The following is an 18223-nucleotide window of genomic DNA, read 5'->3' on the forward strand; positions in this document are numbered from 1 at the left end:
TTCCTAATGGATTAGTTAGTTGAGGGAACGGAACCGGCATTCTCGACTAGGGATGAGGGGGGGCTGAAATCAGCCTCAATCCATAGATATCTGCAAATTAACTGCACTGGTGAATCAAGAAGTTGAGTGTGTGTGTCTGCAATCCCCTAATTCCAATGGAAGAGGAAGGCAAAGACTGAGTTCTTGGTGTACATCTTTGTTTCTTTGTTTTTATCTTCTTTCTTTCTCTCTTTCTTGTTCAGTTTTTATTTATTTCTTTATTTCCGTTGAAGTCAAGGTGTTAGGCACTTGAGTCCTTGGGAAGGGGTTGGGTGGAGGGAAAGTCCAAAGTGGAGTGTTTGTTCTGGGAACACAGGTGTTTTTGCAGGTGGAGTTCTAGGCACTCCCAGGTGGGCAGAAAGCTTCTGTGGGTCTAGGGAGCAGGAAAGGAGGCCTGCCCAGCATTTGCGGAGAGGTCGACCAGGAGTTGGAGCAAGAGCAGAGATCCCTGGAGCAGGCACTTCAGAGCCTGTGCTCTCCAATTGGGGAGGGCCTGTGGGCTCACTTTCAGGCAAGAGTAGAGAGCAGGTGTGGTCCAGAGTGATTGCCAGCAATCACTGGTCCCAAACCCTAGGGCCTGGGATCTTCTGGTATGAAGATAAAGACTCACCTCTTAGTTTTGTCAGGTGCTGACAAGCTCTTTCTCAGGGAAGAGTTGCAGTCTTGGTGGGTGGGTGGGATTTGGGGAGGTGAGGCTTGGGTTACAGTGTCTGATGGTGGAGGGTGTTGTCTGGGCTCTGTGCAGGAAGTCTGCCTGCCAACTCACCTGAAACTGGAAGTGGAATGGGTGGGGGTGTATGGGGACAGGGTTCTGCCCCTGGGCCCAAAGCCTAGGAGCTGGGGTGTTCTGGTATGAAGATAAAGACTTTCCTCTTAGTCTAGTCATTAGCTGGCAGGCTTTGTTCCAGGGTACAATTGCAGTCTTAGAGAGTATTTATTACTCTTACCAACTTAACCAGTGTTATGCCATGAACACACTAAATATCACCAGTGCTGGGATAGTCATAAACAATTGACAGTTAAATATTAGGACAAAATTTCTACATTGAAAATGGCAAATGTCCAACAAGATGTAAATTGTTGACATTATGTGTTCTATGAGATATAAATTAGTTTAGGCATTGCTGAACAAATCTCTGCTGGCTAAGGATTAATTCAGGGAGTCTGGGACTGTTAATTCAAACTAATCACTCTGGTTTGGACTATGATTATAAAACAGAAAGGCTGTGCCTTCTAGTTTTTGGCCACATTCCCATTTCAGTTGAGTTTTCTGTGATTGTGAATCATGAGCAAAGAGCATGTCTTGGTGTAATAAAGAGTTCAGTGGTTTGGGCTTGGTTATTTCCATAGGCTAAGCAAGGGTGTCAATTAAATATACTTGCCTCCTTGATTTTCATCTGCAAAATGAAGACTTAGCCAATAGTTCCCATCTCATTTTCACATGCAAGTGTAAGACACTTCAGGAGAGCAACTGACAAGAAATCTAAAACTACAACTGACTATATTAGTTCCTTTTCTTCTTTCCTGACAAAAGCAACTAAGGTGGCTTTTTTCTCAGCTCAGAGGACATATAATCCATCACAGTCATGGGAGAATGCATCATCAAGTTATATTGTATGTGTATTGGAAAGCACTGAGAGATGAATGCTTGTGCTCATTTGATTTCAGTTTTACCCCTTTTTGCTCAGTCCTCTACACCAGCCCATGCCATGGTGCTATCCTCACTGACATAAGGTCTTCAGTTCAATTGCACAGACATGTCTCATAGTATGTCTCCTCATAGATTCTAAAGCCCTCAACAAGAGAAGGAATGTTACTCAAATCACCAACATTCACAGTTTTCCTTGTTTTGATAGGGGCACATGGAATGGGGGAATGGACATGGAAGTTTCCAATATTTGAACCTGGGGAAAAACTGTGAAATTATGTCACACCACTGCCATCCTGAGACTACACAATGAATACCAAATACTTTCTCCCATACATATGAACTGTAGATATGAATGAGTTTTTTTTTCTTCCTTGAGTTCTCAAATTTCATTCCAAGATGTTAACACCTTTGTTCATGTGGATTAAAGCCAGACTGTATATCCTTGGATTCAAGGTTGTCTCTGAAAGCTTGTCACAAACATTTAAATGAGAATCATTCTCTAAGATTTTCCAATAGGTACTAAATCAGTTGTATCCAGATAAAATAGGAAGACAGACTCTCATGATTGTAAACCTGGTGGGTTTGACCATTTCAACATTTTTAGCTTTTTCATTAGGGAGATGTGCTAAGATATTTTAAATAAAAATTTAAGGTATGAATTGGATGGTAAGTAGAGGAAGTGATTGTGGTGAGGCTGAATCCTTCTTCTTACCCAAGCAGCTAACACGGAGTAGTTACTTCTTCTAAGTCCTAGATATGGACCTACTAATATGTGCTTTTAATATTAATTAAGACAATTTTTAGTTCTTTATGTGTAAAGATAGTGGAGTCCACAATGGCATTTGGAATGCATTTTCTAGCCTTGCTCATGGCAATTCCACAAACCAGAAAGCAGAAGACAGAGTTATTTAAGGAGAAGAGGTATATTTCAGGTTATTTCCAGCATCTGCTCCTCAGGAGGTGTCCCAGATGGAAGTGTGTCTCTTTGTGCTGAACCTCCCCTCAGTTGGGTGAATGAACAGGGACTTCTGGTCAGGAGGTGGATTATATGGCTAAAAACTCAACAGCACAGTCCATCTTCTTGATTCTCCAAGAACATTGCCAATCTGGGCTCTGACATCCACATGTCAGTTGAGGAAACTGAGTTATGGAAAATGAAATGCTTTATGCCCAAGTTCAAAGGCTGGTGATGAAGACACATGACTATAATAATCACAAGTACACAAGTACACAGACACACAGAAACACATGGTGTGAGAAAATAAGCATTGGGGTCCACATGACAGATAAAAATGATGACCCATTACACCTTCTCATGGGGAGATCTGCTATACACTTGGAAGATGGATAACATCAGCTTTCCCTGTTCTGATCTTTACTTCCTCTCTTGCTTCCTAGGGTTTCCAGAATCAAGGAGAAGGAACCAGACCTCCAGGCTCTGTCACACCCCAGGACACACCTGCTACCTGGCTGTTTATGGACAATAGTCAGTGGGACCAGCCTCTGAGCAGCTTCAGAAGCTGCCTGTATAGATCAATACAGCTCTCCTTAATCAGTCTCAGGTTCCTAAATGCCTTGCCTGTTAGGGCAGATTGCCAACTCCTTTTTTTATTAAGAAAATATTTCCATTCATTTTACACACCAATCAAAGATCCACCTCTTCCCTCCTGCTGCCTCCCCAGCCTCCCCCTCATAATCAAACCCCTACTTCTATCCAAAAGAAGGCAAGGCCTCCCATGAGGAAACACATCCAGTAGAAGCAAGTCCAAGGCACTCCCCCCTGCCTAAGTTTGCTGGAGGTGTCCCATAATAGGTAATAAGCTCCCAAAAGCCCACTCTTGCACCAGGGGTGGATTCTGATCCTACTGTCTGGGGGCCCCCCAAACAGATCAGGCTGCATAACTGTCTTGCCATGAAGAGGGCCTAGCCCAGTCCCATGCAGGCTCCACAGCCATTGATCCAACTTTCATGAGTTCCAACTAGTTTGGTTTGGTCATCTCTGCAGGTTTCCCCATCATGATCTTGATACGGTTGCTCATAAAATCCTTCTTCTCTGTCTTTGACTGGACTCCTGAAGTGCTGCCTGGTGTTTGGCTGTGCATCCCTGGATCTGCTTCCATCAGTCATTGGAGAGAATCTCTGTGATGACAGTAGGGGTATTTACCGATCTGGTCACTGGGGTATGCCAGGTCAGTTCAGGCACTCTCTCTACTATTTCTAATAATCCAAGCTGGGGTCATCCTTGGGGATTCCTGGGTACTTCCCTAGCACCTGATTTCTCCCTATCCCTATAATGTCTCCCTCTATCTTGGTATCTCTTTCATTGCTTTCCCACTCCATCCCGGTTCCAGCTCAACCATCCTATTTTCTTACATTCTCATCCCCTATCCCCTATCCTCCATTGCCCATCCCTCATCCCCATTTGACTCATGGAGTTTTCATCTGTTTCCTTTTCCCAGGGTGATCCATGTGTCCCTCTATAGTCTTCCTTGTTACCTAGCTTCTCTGGAGTTGTGGGTTCAAGTGTGGTTATCCTTTGTTTTACATCTAGTTTCCACTTATGAGTGAGTACATACTATGTTTGTCCTTCTGAGTCTGGGTTACCTCACTCAGGATGATAGTTTTTAGTTCCATCCATTTTCCTGCAAACTTCATGATATAGTTTTTCTCTGCTGAGTAGTACTCCATTGTGGATATGTACCACATTTTCTTAATCCATTTTTCAGTTCAGGGCATCAAGGCTGTTTCCATGTTCTGGCTATTTCAAATAATGTTGCTATAAACATAGTTGAGTACGGGTCCTTGTGGTATGATTGAGCATCCCTTGAGTATATGCCCAAGAGTAGTATAGCTGGGTGTTGACGAAGATTGATTCACAAATTTCTGAGAAACCGCCATACTGATTTTCAGAGTGGCTGTATAAATTTGCATTCCCACCAACAGTGGAAGAGTGTTCCCCTTTCTCCATATCCTCTCCTACATAGGCTACCTTCAGTGCTTTTGTTTGTATGTTTTATAGAAGGAAGAGATTATTTTGACGTGTAGTTCCAGAGGGTTAGGGGCCCATCATGGCAGGGAAGCATAACAGCAAGAAAAGGAAGCTGAGAACTCAAAGCCTCAACGGAAAACATAAAGCAATGAATTAACTGGAAGTGATGAGCTTTAAATCTCTAATCGAATCCTTAATGACATACTTCTGCCAGCAAGGCCTACCATCCAAGCCTCCCACAATAGCACCACCAACTGGTTGCTAAGTGTTCAAATATCTGAGCATATAGGGGACATTGTCACCTCCATCCAGTTACCTGTAAAGTGAAAGCCAAGGAGCAATTTGTCTCCTGATAGCTTATGTAGTAGAATACCTTTAATGTTGTCTTGGGAACTCACATCTCTCTGGTTAATTCACCTGTACTCACACCTGTTCCAAACTTTTCCAAACTTATCTCCTCACATCTCAAAGGAGGAGGAAGTCATCTTTGATTTTTCAGAGAATAAAAAGAGCTCTGTCTTCATCTGTTTTTGATCATAGCCATTCTGACAGGTGTAAGGTGGTATCTCAGAGTCATTTTTATTTGCATTTCTATGATGTCTAAGGATGTTGAGCAATTCTTTAAATGTTTTTCAGCCATTTGAGATTTTACCTTTGAGACTTCTCTTTTTAGCTATGTAGCCCATTTTTTTTAGATTGTCCATTATTTTGATGTCTAGTTTCTTGAGCTCTTTATATATTTTGGAGATTAGTCCTTTGTCACATGTAGGGTTGCTGAAGATCTTTTCCCATTCTGTAAGCTGTCATTTTGTCTTAAATACTCTGTCCTTTGCCTTACAGAAGCTTCTCAGTTTCAGCAGGTACCATTTAGTACTTGTTGCTCTCGTCTGTGCTACAATGTTATATTTAGGAAGTGATCTCCTGTGCCAGTGCATTCAAGGCTACTTCCTACTTTCTCTTCTATCAGGTTCAGTGTAACTGGATTTATGTTGAGGTCTTTATCCACTTGGACTTGAGCTTTGTGAATGGGGATAGATATTGATCTATTTACATTCTTCTACATGCCGACATCCAGGTTTGCCAGCACCATTTGTTGAAGATGCTTTCTGTTTTCCATGGTACAGTTTTAGCTTTTTTGTCAAAAATCAGGTGTTCATAGGTGTTTGGATTAATGTCAGGGTCTTCAGTTAGATTCCATTGGTCCACATATTGGTGTTGATGCCAAGACCAAGCTGTTTTTGTTACTATAGGTCTATAGCAGAGCTTGAGAGCAGGGATGGTGATGCCTTCAAAGGTGGCTTTATTGTACAGGATTACTTTAGCTATTGTGAGTTTTCTGTTTTTCCAAATGAACTTGAGTAATGTTATTTCCAGGTCTGTGAAGAATTGTGTTGGGATTTTGATAGGAATTGCTTTTGGTAAGATTGCCATTTTTACTGTTAATCTCACCTATCTACAAGCATGGGAGATCTTTTTATTTTCTGATATCTTCTTCAGTTTCTTTCTTCAGAGACTTAAAGTTCTTGTCATACAGTTTTTTCACTTGCTTAGAGTTACCCCAAGGTATCTTATATTTGTATGGCTATTGTGAAGGATGATGTTTCTCTGATTTCTTTATCAGCCTATTTGTCATTTGTATATAGGAGGGCTACTGATTTTTTTGAGTTAATCTTATAACCTGCCACATTACAGAAGGTTATTATCTGTAGGAGTACCCTGGCAGAATTTTTGGGGTCACTTATGTATACTATCATATTATCTGCAAATAGTGAAAGTTTGACCTCTTTGTTTCCAGTTTGTATCCCTTTGATCTCAATTTGTTGTCTTATTGTTCTACCTAGAAATTCAAGTAGTATATTGAATAAACATGGGGAGAGTGGAGAGTCTTTTCTTGTTCCTGAGTTTAATGGAGTCACTTTGAGTTCCTCTCCATTTAATTTGATGTTGGCTGTTGCCTTGCTGTAAATTGTCTTTATTATGGTTAGGTATGTTCCTTATATTCCTGATCTCTCCAAGCCCTTTATCATGAATGGGTGTTGGATTTTGTCGAAGGCCTTTTCCGCATCTAATGAGATGATCATGTGGTTTTTTTTTCTTTCAGTTTGTTTATATGGTGTATTACACTGACAGATTTTCATATGTTCAACATCCTTGCATCTCTGGGATGAAGCCTACTTGATCAAGGATAATTTTTTGATATGTTCTTGGATCCAGTTTACCAATATTTTATTGAGTATTTTTTGCATCAATGTTCATGAGGGAGATTGGTCTGTTATTCTTTCTTTGTTGCATCTTTGTGTGGTTAGGAAATCAGAGTACATCATAGAAGGAGGTTGGTAATGTTCCTTCTGTTTCTATTGTGTGTGGAACTATTTGAAGAGCATTGGTAGTAGCTCTTCTTTGAATAACTGGTAGTGGTCCACTTTGAAGCCATCTGGTCCTGGGCTTTTTTTGTTTGGGAGACTTTTTTTGTTTTTTGTTTTTTGTTTTTTGTGTTTTTTTTGAGATAGGGTTTCTCTTTCTGGCTTTGTGCCTTTTTCTGGAACTCAGTTGGTAGTCCATGCTGGCTTCAGACTCACAGAGATCTGCCTGGCTCTGCCTCCCCAGTGCTGGGATTAAAGGCATGTGCCACCACCACTCCCGGCCTGCTTGGGAGACTTTTGATGACTGTTTCTATTTCCTAAGCGGTAATTGGTCTATTTAATTTCTATTAGTTATCTGGTCTTGATTTAACTTTGGTATGTGGTATCTATCTAGAAAATTGTTCATTTCTTTTACAATTTCTAATTTTGTAGAGTACAGGTTTTTGAAGTATGACCTGAAGATTCTCTGGATTTACTCATTGTCTGTTGTTATATCTTCATTTCTGATTTTGTTTATTTGGACACTCTTCTCTGTACCTTTTGGTTAGTTTGGATAAGGGCTTATCTATCTTGTTGATTTTCTCCAAAAACCAATTCTTTGTTTCATTGATACTTTGTATTGTTCTCTTTGTTTCTATTTTTATTGATTTCAACCCTCAAATGTCTATTCCTCCTGGATGAATTCCCTTCTTGTTGTTCTAGAGCTTTTAGGTGCGCTGTGAAATCTCTTGTGTGAATCACTGGAAACTTGCCCTACATCAATGGCACCAAGAAAAATTGTGAAAGAGGGGTGAGAAAGACAGTGAGAGCCAGAATACCAGGAAGTGTGCTGTGAAACAGTCTCTTCTAGAAATGGCAGGATAAACAAGACCAGAACCATGTACATGTTGATAAAAATGTGGAAAATTTTGAGAGTCCCATCCCTAGACAAAGAATTAGGCTCTATTAGGGAGGAGCTCCCTAACTGATCATCCAACACAAAGTGGTCAGCCCTTCTCATTGTAGTATGAATCTTAAAGAGTCTTATTAATAACATCAAACCTGAGGCCAGTTATTGGGGTGACCGCTGGAAGATCAGAGAAGCAGAACAAGCCACAGCTCCCTCACCTCACCAGTTTCTCAGCTGGTCTTGTTTCCTCAGACTGCATGCTTCTGAGTCCTCATCCAGAATGAATCTCAGCTGAACTATGCTGCTCAAAGCCTAATAGCTTAAGGAGCCAAATGGTGAACTAGGCAAATGCTTCTAGTTTCTGGTCTTCACGCCTTATATAATCTTTCCCCATTCTGCCTCCACTCCCTGGGATTAAAGGTTTGCTTTTTGGGATTAAAGGTGTGGGTCACCAAGCCTGGCTGTTTCCAATGTGGCCTTGAACTCACACGGATCCACCTTGCTCTGCCTCACAAGTGCTGGGATTAAAGGCGTGTACCACCACCGCCTAGCTTCTGCTATAGGTTGTTCTGACCCATTTTCTAGCCACCATTTTTGGTTCTGCATCTAGTGGCTATTTGTTCTTTGACCCCAGATAAATTTATTAGGGTGAACAATATTTTGGGGAATACAATAAGACCACATCTCATGGCTATTCCCTGGTGTCAATTTGACTACATGTGGAGTTAACCAAGAGAAAAGTGTAGCAACCACCCTGAATCTAGAGGAACAAAACTATGTGAATTTGGGCACATATGCAGAGAGAGAGAGAGAGAAAGAGAGAGACAGAGAGAGAGAGAGAGAGAGACAGACAGAGAGAGAGTGTGAGACAGAAACAGACAGAGAGACAGAGAGAGACAGAGAGACACAGAGACAGAGAGAGAGACAGACAGACACACACACACACACACACAGAGAGAGAGAGAGAGAGAGAGAGAGAGAGAGAGAGAGAGAGAGAGAGAGAAAGCAGTGGTTCAGTCTACAATGCTGGATGTATCATCTGGTCTTCAGTCTACTTTGAAATCCTCCCCAAAATAGGCTCTTATACCAGTGAAGGGATGAACTCGCCAGTGGGAGTGAGAGCAAGAAAACAAAGAGCAAAGTCCAGAGAGTTTCCTTCTTCCATGTCCTTTTACATTGAATGCCACCAGCTAAAATTTAAGGTTGATTCCCACACCTCAAAACATCTGAGATTAGGTGGGGCTTCCCACTTCAGATGATTCAATCAAGAAAACTCTCACAAGAAAAGTCAGAGACACTTGGGTTTTAGTTAAAAATATTTTTTTTTTATTCAGACCTAGTTTCTCTGTGTATTGTTGGAGCACAGCTTTGAATTCATTTTGTAGATCAGGATAGCCTCTAACTCAAAGAGATCTGCCTGCCTCTCCCTCCAGAATGCTATGACTGAAAGTATGTGTGACCACTGCCTGGACTTCCCAAGTATTTATTTAAAAAAGAAAAAAGAAAAGAAGGGACAGTTGAGAGGGTAGAGAAAGGGATGATTCTCAAAGAAATCGCAGTTGAGGTCAATATGATAAAAATGAGTTGAACAAAATTCTAAAGAATTTTTGAGAACTTTTTAATGTTGATATTTGCTAAAATCACGGATTGATATCATTAACAGTGAAATTACAAAAGGAAAAGCAAAAATATAAGCATACCACACAATATTTCAATCAGTGAAATATTGTAGCAAAATTACTCTTTACTTATTTATTTTTTTTAGAAAAGTTCTAACTGTATATCTTAGGCAGGCCTTGAACTAAAAGTCCTCCTGCTTCCCATCCCTAGGACTCTATGGATTAAAGGTGTGATCTACCACACCCAGCTAAGCAGGAACTCAGGAAGACTGGTTGTGGAGATTGGTTTGCAATATTGAGTTAATTCAATCTTCCATCCATTTAGAATACTGGTATTTAGAGGAGCTGACCTATAGCAAGCATTAGTAAAAGCAACATGGGAGGAAGTGGGCGTGGTCTTCTAGAGTATATAAGGACACTCTTGGGGCCAGCCAGGTTTATTCTTCTCTAGACCAGACAGAGTGTGTTTCCATACCTTCTGGCTCCTAGACTGCTAGATCTATTCCCTCCACACATTGAGGATCAGACCCCAGAGCTGAGCTCCTATTGTGTCTCCACTAAACACTGCTGAGGCCAGAGACTATTTCTTGGGTGAGTACACAATTTAACATGGAAAGTTGTTGGTGCTTTCTACTTTATTACCAAACTGAGGTTTCTGTTTAAAAATGCTTAAAATTTGGCTATTTATCAAAAGAGATTCTGATCCCATAAGATCATCTTGCTTTGTCAATATACTGTGAGTAACAGCTATAGGTAATTTTAATTTATCCATTTACAATCTTTCTTTGCTCTGATGTTCCACCTTTCAATTTTGATCTGTCTCTTAATTTTAAGAATATATATAGAGTATTTCTGTATATAGTTCATAGATGTGAGATCAATACATCTAAATTATTTTTACATGATTAATGCATAAAATATCTGCTCTGAATATATTGATAATTACTGGCATTTAGAGATATATTCTATGAGTATTGTGTATAAAAGTGAAAAGTCATTATTTAGCAAAGGAAAATCATTTAGTACTTACTTGTGGTAAACTATAGGAAAACATCACAGTGTGAAATAATGTTTGATAATAGTTTACCATCTTTGAAAAACTGGCTCTTCCTGTTATTGGTTCATTTGCTAGGTTGCAAGTATACATGTGATTAATTTAGAGAAAACTAATCACAATATTCTATTCAAGAAAGTAGATTCTGGTTATACTCTGGTGCAATTTTTTCAATTTTCTGCATTCAGTTTTTAATTCATAAATTATTTTGGAATGACATATCTAATATATAGAAAAACATACCAAATGGGTATGATCAGATAAATTAAGGAAGGCAGCATTGGAGTCTCCATCTCTTTTCTAAACTAATCTTGACAATGAGTATTAGTATTATTTTCAAGGTAAATAGGACCACCAGCTAAAGCCATGGAATCCATTTGCTTCAGACCACAGAAGCTGAAGTTATTTGGGGAATGTTTATCTCAGTCAATCCAAGATTATTTATGTAGACCTACAAGGAGAAGGAACAATGGGCACCTGTTGATTAAATATGAAATTCTGGTATAGTCATGAGATCCTCATTTATGACTCAAGGTTCTTCCCATAAACTGAAGCCAGGAACTGTTTCTTTGATAAATAAACAACTTTCCACAGAGGGTACCTAGCATTCAACTGGATGGGATTTAGGATAGATATGGAAACCTCTGGGGATGTCTGTGAAGGATTATTTGGGGTAGATTCACTACAGTTGGTAAGTTCCACACTAAATGCTCATGAGATCACTTGACCATTCTATGGTTTGAGGTATCAAACTAAAGAAAAGGGAACAGGAGCTAAGCAGCAAGTGTTCCTTGCTTTCTTGTTGCTGATTTTTGATGCAATGCGACCAGGTACCTCAAACTCCTGCCACCATTTATTCCCCACAATGATGGACAATGTCCTTGACTTATGAGCCAGCATAATTCTAATTCTTGTTAATTATTTCATCAGAAAGAAGACAAGTAACTAATGTTGCCTTCAAGTGTCCAGAGGTGGGACAGTGGATGTGAAGGACTAAGATGGGAAAATCAGAAATTAAGGAAAGCGTTTACTAGGGACCATGTGAAATAGGGAGTGTTTTCTTGGATAGCCAACAAAGAAGGGTATTCTAACCTACATAGGTCTGTAGTGAAAGGCAAACATGTGGATTTGAAAGAGTTTGAACACTCTAGTGTATATTTATTTATAAACACTTGGAAAGCAGGTCTCACACCAGCAACAAGACCCTAATTTAAATGGAGTCTCGAAAAAAGATGCAGGTGGTAGGGTGCAGAAGGACATCAGATTAATATATATTTCTGTCAAGCAGAGTGAAAGAGGAAAGATCAGCAACTGCATTCCTATACATATCTTGATTTTTGTTGCTGAAAAATGAAGCCTGCTTTTCCATACACAGAATTAAATCACAACTTGCATCAGTTTTTGTTCAGTTTCTGACTTCTCTGGGGTCAAATAACAGCAATCCTGCTTTCGTTCTTTCAGAGAAATGGAGTCAGATATCTCACAGGCCTTCCAGAAAGAACTCACCTGCTTCATCTGCTTGAGCTGCCTGACAGACCCAGTCACCATAAGCTGTGGCCACAGCTTCTGTCGAGCCTGCCTCCTCCTTTCCTGGGAAGACATCCAACCTCCTGTCCAATGTCCTATGTGTAGGGAACCATCACAGAAGGACTTGAGAACCAACATTGTTCTGAAGAAGCTGGTGTCCATTACCAGACAAACCAGCCTCCTGAAGGACCTGAGCTCTGAGGAGCAAAAGTGTGTGACCCACAAGGATACTAAGAGGATCTTCTGTGCTGAGAAGAGGATCTTCCTCTGCCAACTCTGCTCTAACTCCCATGAGAACAGAGGACACAGACACTGTCCCATTGAAGCAGCTGCTGAGGATCAAATGGTAAGTGATGATTCTGAGAGAATTTGAAATCTGGAGAGAGGTAGGCTTAGCAAACTGCAGGAAGATGCTGGTCCTTATTATGACAGAGTCATGGTTTTCAGAATGGTGGCACTTTATTAACATCTAATAAAGTCAGGGTGACTAGGAATGTAAACATCCTTTCAGGGACTCATGAGTGTAAACATCATTTGTATTTTATGATGCATTATGCCATGGTCACTGGAAAGTGCAATACTAACTTCATATCTTTTAAAAATGTCTATGCACGCCTTTAATCCCAGTACTTGGGAGGCAGAGGCAGGCGGATCTTTGTGACTTTGAAGCCAGCCTGGTCTGCAGAGTGAGATCCAGGAAAGGCACAAAGTTACACAGAGAAACCCTGTCTGGAAAAACCAAAAAAAAAAAAATGTGTCTATGACTGGATAGTAATTACAAAAAGTACATTAGAGTCAGGTACAGCCAAGCATGTAATCAAAATTATTAATCACTAGACCTGTGCAAAAGGGTAAGCTGCATTTTCCAATTCTATTTTCTAATCTAAAATTCATAGTTACAAAAAGAGAAAAATGAAGGATAATTTTGATTCTAGTACTCTCACTAAAAAAATTGTAATAATTACATAAGAGTATGTCTATCAGTATTATTTTTCAAAATTGATATTCATTATTTTTTTACAGGAAAGACTTTTGAAGCGAATGGCATCTTTATGGGAGAAGGTCCAAGAAAATCAAGAGAATTTAGAGGTAGAAAACAGAATGAGAACTCTTTGGATGGTGAGTAAGAGAACCATGCTTAAAATCTGCTTGATGCTGATATTTTCAAAATTCGCCATTCAAGGTTTCAATGTAAGGCATTGGATATGATACTAGGAATATGTGTCCTGCTCACCTCTCATTCTGAGTGTATAATCTATCTGTGATATTGGAAAGAATGGTCTGCCTCTGGCAGAAGAGTCTTGAACTAATATGTGAATTGCTGAGGGTTCTACACACTGCATTAGGCTTTATGACAACACCATGAATTCTAATTACTAAATGCAGAGTTTCATGTTTTTGTTCACATATGAATAATCATTCTTTTCATTCAGGCACCTCTGCATCTCTAATATAGATGTAAATGCTTCTTAGGGTTGGATTACCTGTGTAATAAATAAAAATATATAAATAGGGCACTTATGTTTTCTGAGGTGTGGAGACAGTCAATCAGAATATATGCAGCAGAGTTATACAGGTCATTTGTGAAATTTTAGCATAAGAGTATGCCATTAGGCAGGACAAAATACTTAGCAAATATGATTGAGAATGTTCCTTTTTCTTCAGGACTACTTGACTTTTCGGGAAGAAATGATCAGGACAGAGTATAGGAAACTACATCCACTCCTCTGTGAAGAGGAAGAGAAACATATTGAGTCTATGAGACATGAAGGCCAATGTGTTTTAGAGAAACTCAGGACAAGTGAAGCCACGATGGTGCACAACAGAAAACAACTAAGAGAAACTTATCAGGAGCTGATGGCAATGTCCCAGGAGCCATATCTGGTCTTGCTGCAGGTGAGCATGGAGGAGTGCAGGAAGAGGCTTTACTGACTTAGGACCAAGTGGTGATTGATATACTAAGATAGCTTTCAATATTACCTACATTTTTTAAGGGTGTTTCCTTTTCAGAAATTTTTCTAGAGAAACAAAATTATGTAATAATCTTGAAAGAACAAGCTTTTTGAAATTATGTCAGTAGATTCTCCAGGGAATATGTCCTAACATTTGTCTTTTGTGCCTTGCTTCTCTGAAAACTGAAATTCAGTGATTTCTATTTCTAACATTCTTTACCTCTACTTGAATATTGTGCACAATTTTCAAGTAACCCATGTCTTAATTTCTTCTGTTTGAGCGCTGTGTTTTTGAGAGTCCTTTAGGAGGTTGGCATTTTGAGATAGGATCCTATTTGGTAGTACATGATAGCTTATAACTCACACTAATGCTCAGGCCACTAAACCTGCAATTCTGAAATACACATGTGAAGCACCATTCAGGGGTGAGACCACCCTTTTGAAGTATCCTTAGCTAAAGTATCCCTATGTCTTATAGACAGGCTCAGGAAAAGTTACCTTTGCAGACTGGTGGGCGTTCAGAAGCAATGTACCGTCAATACCCATGTCCTTCTCAATATTTACTCTCCAGTCTGATTTCATTAAGAATTCAAGTTCTGCTAATCTATTTGGTTGGCATCATCTGGAGACATGAATGTAATTTACCAGGATAGATAGATTGCTGCGATGGTGACGGACATGTATATGAACTTTAGAAAGTTTTTTTGTTTGTTTGTTTGTTTTTTTTTTTTTTATTTCATTTCTTCAGAAATCTAAGTTTTTCTTCTTTTCTTTGCAGGGTTTGGACGACATGTTCAGAAGGTGAGTTTGGCCATCATTGCAAGTCAGGATACCCTGAAATATGCTATAAAGAGTTTCAGTTTGCCTTAGGAAAGTGCAGATATCTTTTACATAGAAAATACTCAATTGTTTTTGTGCGATATTTTTTGCATTCTTTTATTTGTTTTCTTCTTTGTGTGTGTGTGTGTGTTGGTGTGTGAATGTGTGTGTATGTACATGCACATGTGTGCAGGTCAGAGGACAACTTCCAGGGGATGACTTCTCCTTCCATCAAGGGTTCCAAGGATTGAACTCAAGTTGTCAGCCTTGTGTAAACTGAGGTGTTTGTCTGAACTTGGAAAGAAGTTTTTCCTAATCACCCTGTGATTTCTTTAGCACCACACAGGTCAATATTTTCTTTTCCATGCAGGAGTGAGTCAATGCAGCTGAGCATGCCGCAAGCTATTAAGCCAGAACTCAATGCCCTACCCATCACAGGACTGACTGAAAGTTACAGGAAGTTCCAAGGTGAGTGTCTCCACTGATCAAATGACTAGAGGTACCCTTCAATAATAAGATAACCTTTGTAAACACAAATATTTTAACTCCCCAGAAATATGTCTAGGTAAGTCACATTCTATTGTTATTTAATCACATTGTCATCTTACAAACAAATCAAAAAACAGAAATGCATACTAATATCATGTTGTATGTAATAGTGGCTGAAAAGAGACTATCAGTTGTTCATTGAGTAGAATGGTTATTTCACTCTGGACAGTAGAATTCAAACCAAGTGTAGCCAGTGATGGAGGTATTTCATTGTTTTCCTTTCAATGTGTTAGCAATTAATTTCTTACATTGCATTTTACTCTATAGATTAAAAATACACAAGATAAGGAGGTGCACACTAGTAATCCCAGCATCAAAAACCTAGAGTGTGGAGGACTGTCAATGAGGTTGAGGACAGTCTGGTCAACATAGTGACTTCCATGCCAGTCTTGGACAAATAGAAAGACCTAACACCAAAGGAACCAAAAAAAAAAAAAAATTAAATAACTTAACAGACAAAGCCATGTATCATGAGCAATGAAAATGAAACAAATTGCTAAGACATGAGGCAGTGTCTAAATCCCTCTAGTAGATATAAAAGTCAAATGTAACCTCATAGAGAAAGAGTATCAGAGGAACCAGAGATTAAAGGAGGACAAATACATCTAGGGATCCACTTCTAGAGCATATTTAGAATCTCCTTGAGTATAAATATGCTCATTTAGATGCAAATCAAAACACCAATATTAAAGTTATCACTATGTCTATCTACATAAAAATAACTTTTCATGTAGTTCATGAGCAGGGCCTTTGCTCTGGCCCTTGCTGCAATGCACACATAATCCCTTATCAGGTGTTATTAAAAGTCACCTGACAGAAGTAGGCTGAGGCTCCCTCCTCTACAGCATCTAAAATTTTCAGACAACTTTTCAGCATGCTACCAATCTTTTCTTGTACAAACCCTTGACATTGGCGTATTTGAGCCAAATTTATCCTCAGATCTTAGCCTTCCCTTTTTAAAATCTATGAATACTCTGTGGAACTCTCTCACCTGAGAAATGTAAACTGTCATTTTGCCTAAATGTTGTTTCTTCCAACAGTGCACATTTCACTTTCAAACATAACCATTATCCATCACAAGATAAACATCTTTAATGCCATGAGAAGATTCAGCTTCAGACATCACCATAAAGATACAACTGCGGATTCTGCTGGATGCTATTTTGCTTCCTGGAGATTACAGAACTTCACCTTAGGGAAATATTACTGGGAGATTGATTTGAAGGACTCTAGGGACTGGGCTGTAGGGGTCTGTAAAGATTCCTTGTTAAGGGATAGAAACCAGGTGATGGAACCTGAAGGTACATTTCTTCTTGTGTGTGTGAAGGAGGGTAATCACTATAGTCTCTTCACCACATGCCCAGTATTCCAACACTATATAGAGAAGCCACTGGGCCGAGTTGGTGTGTTCCTTGATTGTGAAGAGGGATGTTTAAGTTTCATTAATATTGCCAAGTGTTCCCTCATACACAGGTATCCTCCTGGCACCTTAAAAAACCCTGTCTGGCCTTACTTCTCCACGGGGGAAACCTGCAATCCAGTACCATAATGATTTTTAAGTACTCCCTACTGTAATGTTACTTTTGTTATTGCTATTAAATATTAAAAAACTATTAAATGAAATTCTGTAGTCCACATATTCCACAAAGTATCCTTAGTTTCATAGTGTTTTTTGTTTTTATGTTTTTGCATACTTGACATTATGTCATTATGCTAAGATACTAAGAGAGTAAGTAGTCTCGGAGACTCACGCTCTAGTTGGCTGTTAAAGCCCCTTTTAAGTGTACTCAGGACCCTCAGCTGCATTCTAGCATAATAAAAACATGCTCTTCCTATGGGATTCCACTTATGGTGTCAAGCTGGAACACAGTTATGTTTGACACAGACTCTTGGTGTTTTGAGACATGGTTTCTCTGTATGGGTTGGGCTGTCCTCTGCATTCCAGGTGCTGGAATTAAAGGCATGCACCACCAACACATGAAAGAAACATCTTTCCTTCCCTCTTTTCATTCTTTCTTTCTTCCTTTCTTCAATTCTTCTTCCTTCCTTTGTTCCTTCCTTCCTTCCTTGCTCTTCTTTTGTTCCTTCCTTCCTTCCTTCCTTCCTTCCTTCCTTCTTTCCTTCCTTCCTCCCTCCCTCCCTCCCTCCCTATTTCTTTCTTTCTTTCTTTCTTTCTTTCTTTCTTTCGTTATTTTTTTTTTTATTTGAGACAAAATTTTTGAAACCTTGGGTGTACTGGACAAGTCTATGGAGATGGCTTGTCCTGAAGACTCAGATGTGCGTCTGCCTCTGCTTTCCCAGTGGTGTCATTAAAGGCTTGTGTTACCATGAGAACAGGAAGAAACAAAGTGCTACAGAAGTACCCAGAAATCCACAATGATACATCCACTGTAGGCTCCTGGCAGTGATCAAGAGAAAGCCTGATCTGACCTAGTCTGGTGATCACATGGCCCAACACTGTAACTGTTGTGCTGGAGGGAAAGTACAAAGTGGACTGTTTTCTCCAGCTTGAGACCGGGCTATGGCTGAGGCTGCTTCCCGGACTTGACATTTTACTGCTGATGTTGCTGCTGCTGCTGCTGCTGCTGCTGCTGCTGCTGCTACTCTCGGGGAAGACCTCTGTCCCATCTTGTCAGTGTTCCGTTGGCCTGGACTCATGGGGCTCATCTCCAGGATAGTTTCTGCTCCTCAATGTCATCAGGCTCAAGTTGTTGATGTTACAAGTTGTTGATGTTAATGGCTAGGAAAAGGGCTAAACAAAGAGATTAGATT

At 39.8% G+C, this 18223-nt stretch overlaps 1 protein-coding gene across 1 annotated transcript; it reads left to right on the plus strand.

Annotated features, from left to right (window-relative positions):
• Window positions 1–12069: 12069 nt before the first annotated feature.
• On the plus strand, window positions 12070–17000 carry LOC118575457 (tripartite motif-containing protein 43-like). The gene is made up of 6 exons (XM_036176010.1): window positions 12070–12477; window positions 13155–13250; window positions 13797–14027; window positions 14862–14884; window positions 15273–15370; window positions 16492–17000. The coding sequence occupies exons 1-6, from the start codon at window positions 12070–12072 to the stop codon at window positions 16998–17000; spliced, it is 1365 nt and encodes a 454-aa protein (XP_036031903.1).
• Window positions 17001–18223: the final 1223 nt, after the last annotated feature.

Source organism: Onychomys torridus, unplaced genomic scaffold (assembly GCF_903995425.1).
Source record: "Onychomys torridus unplaced genomic scaffold, mOncTor1.1, whole genome shotgun sequence".
Lineage (NCBI taxonomy): Eukaryota > Metazoa > Chordata > Mammalia > Rodentia > Cricetidae > Onychomys > Onychomys torridus.

Excerpts from the sequence above, each read along its gene's own strand:
- LOC118575457 (XM_036176010.1), top strand. The coding sequence starts at position 12,070 with ATGGAGTCAGATATCTCACAGGCCTTCCAGAAAGAACTCACCTGCTTC. Across the intron at positions 12,478-13,154 it reads CAGCTGCTGAGGATCAAATG|GAAAGACTTTTGAAGCGAAT; the intron begins GTAAGTGATGAT and ends ATTTTTTTACAG. Across the intron at positions 14,885-15,272 it reads TTGGACGACATGTTCAGAAG|GAGTGAGTCAATGCAGCTGA; the intron begins GTGAGTTTGGCC and ends TTTTCCATGCAG.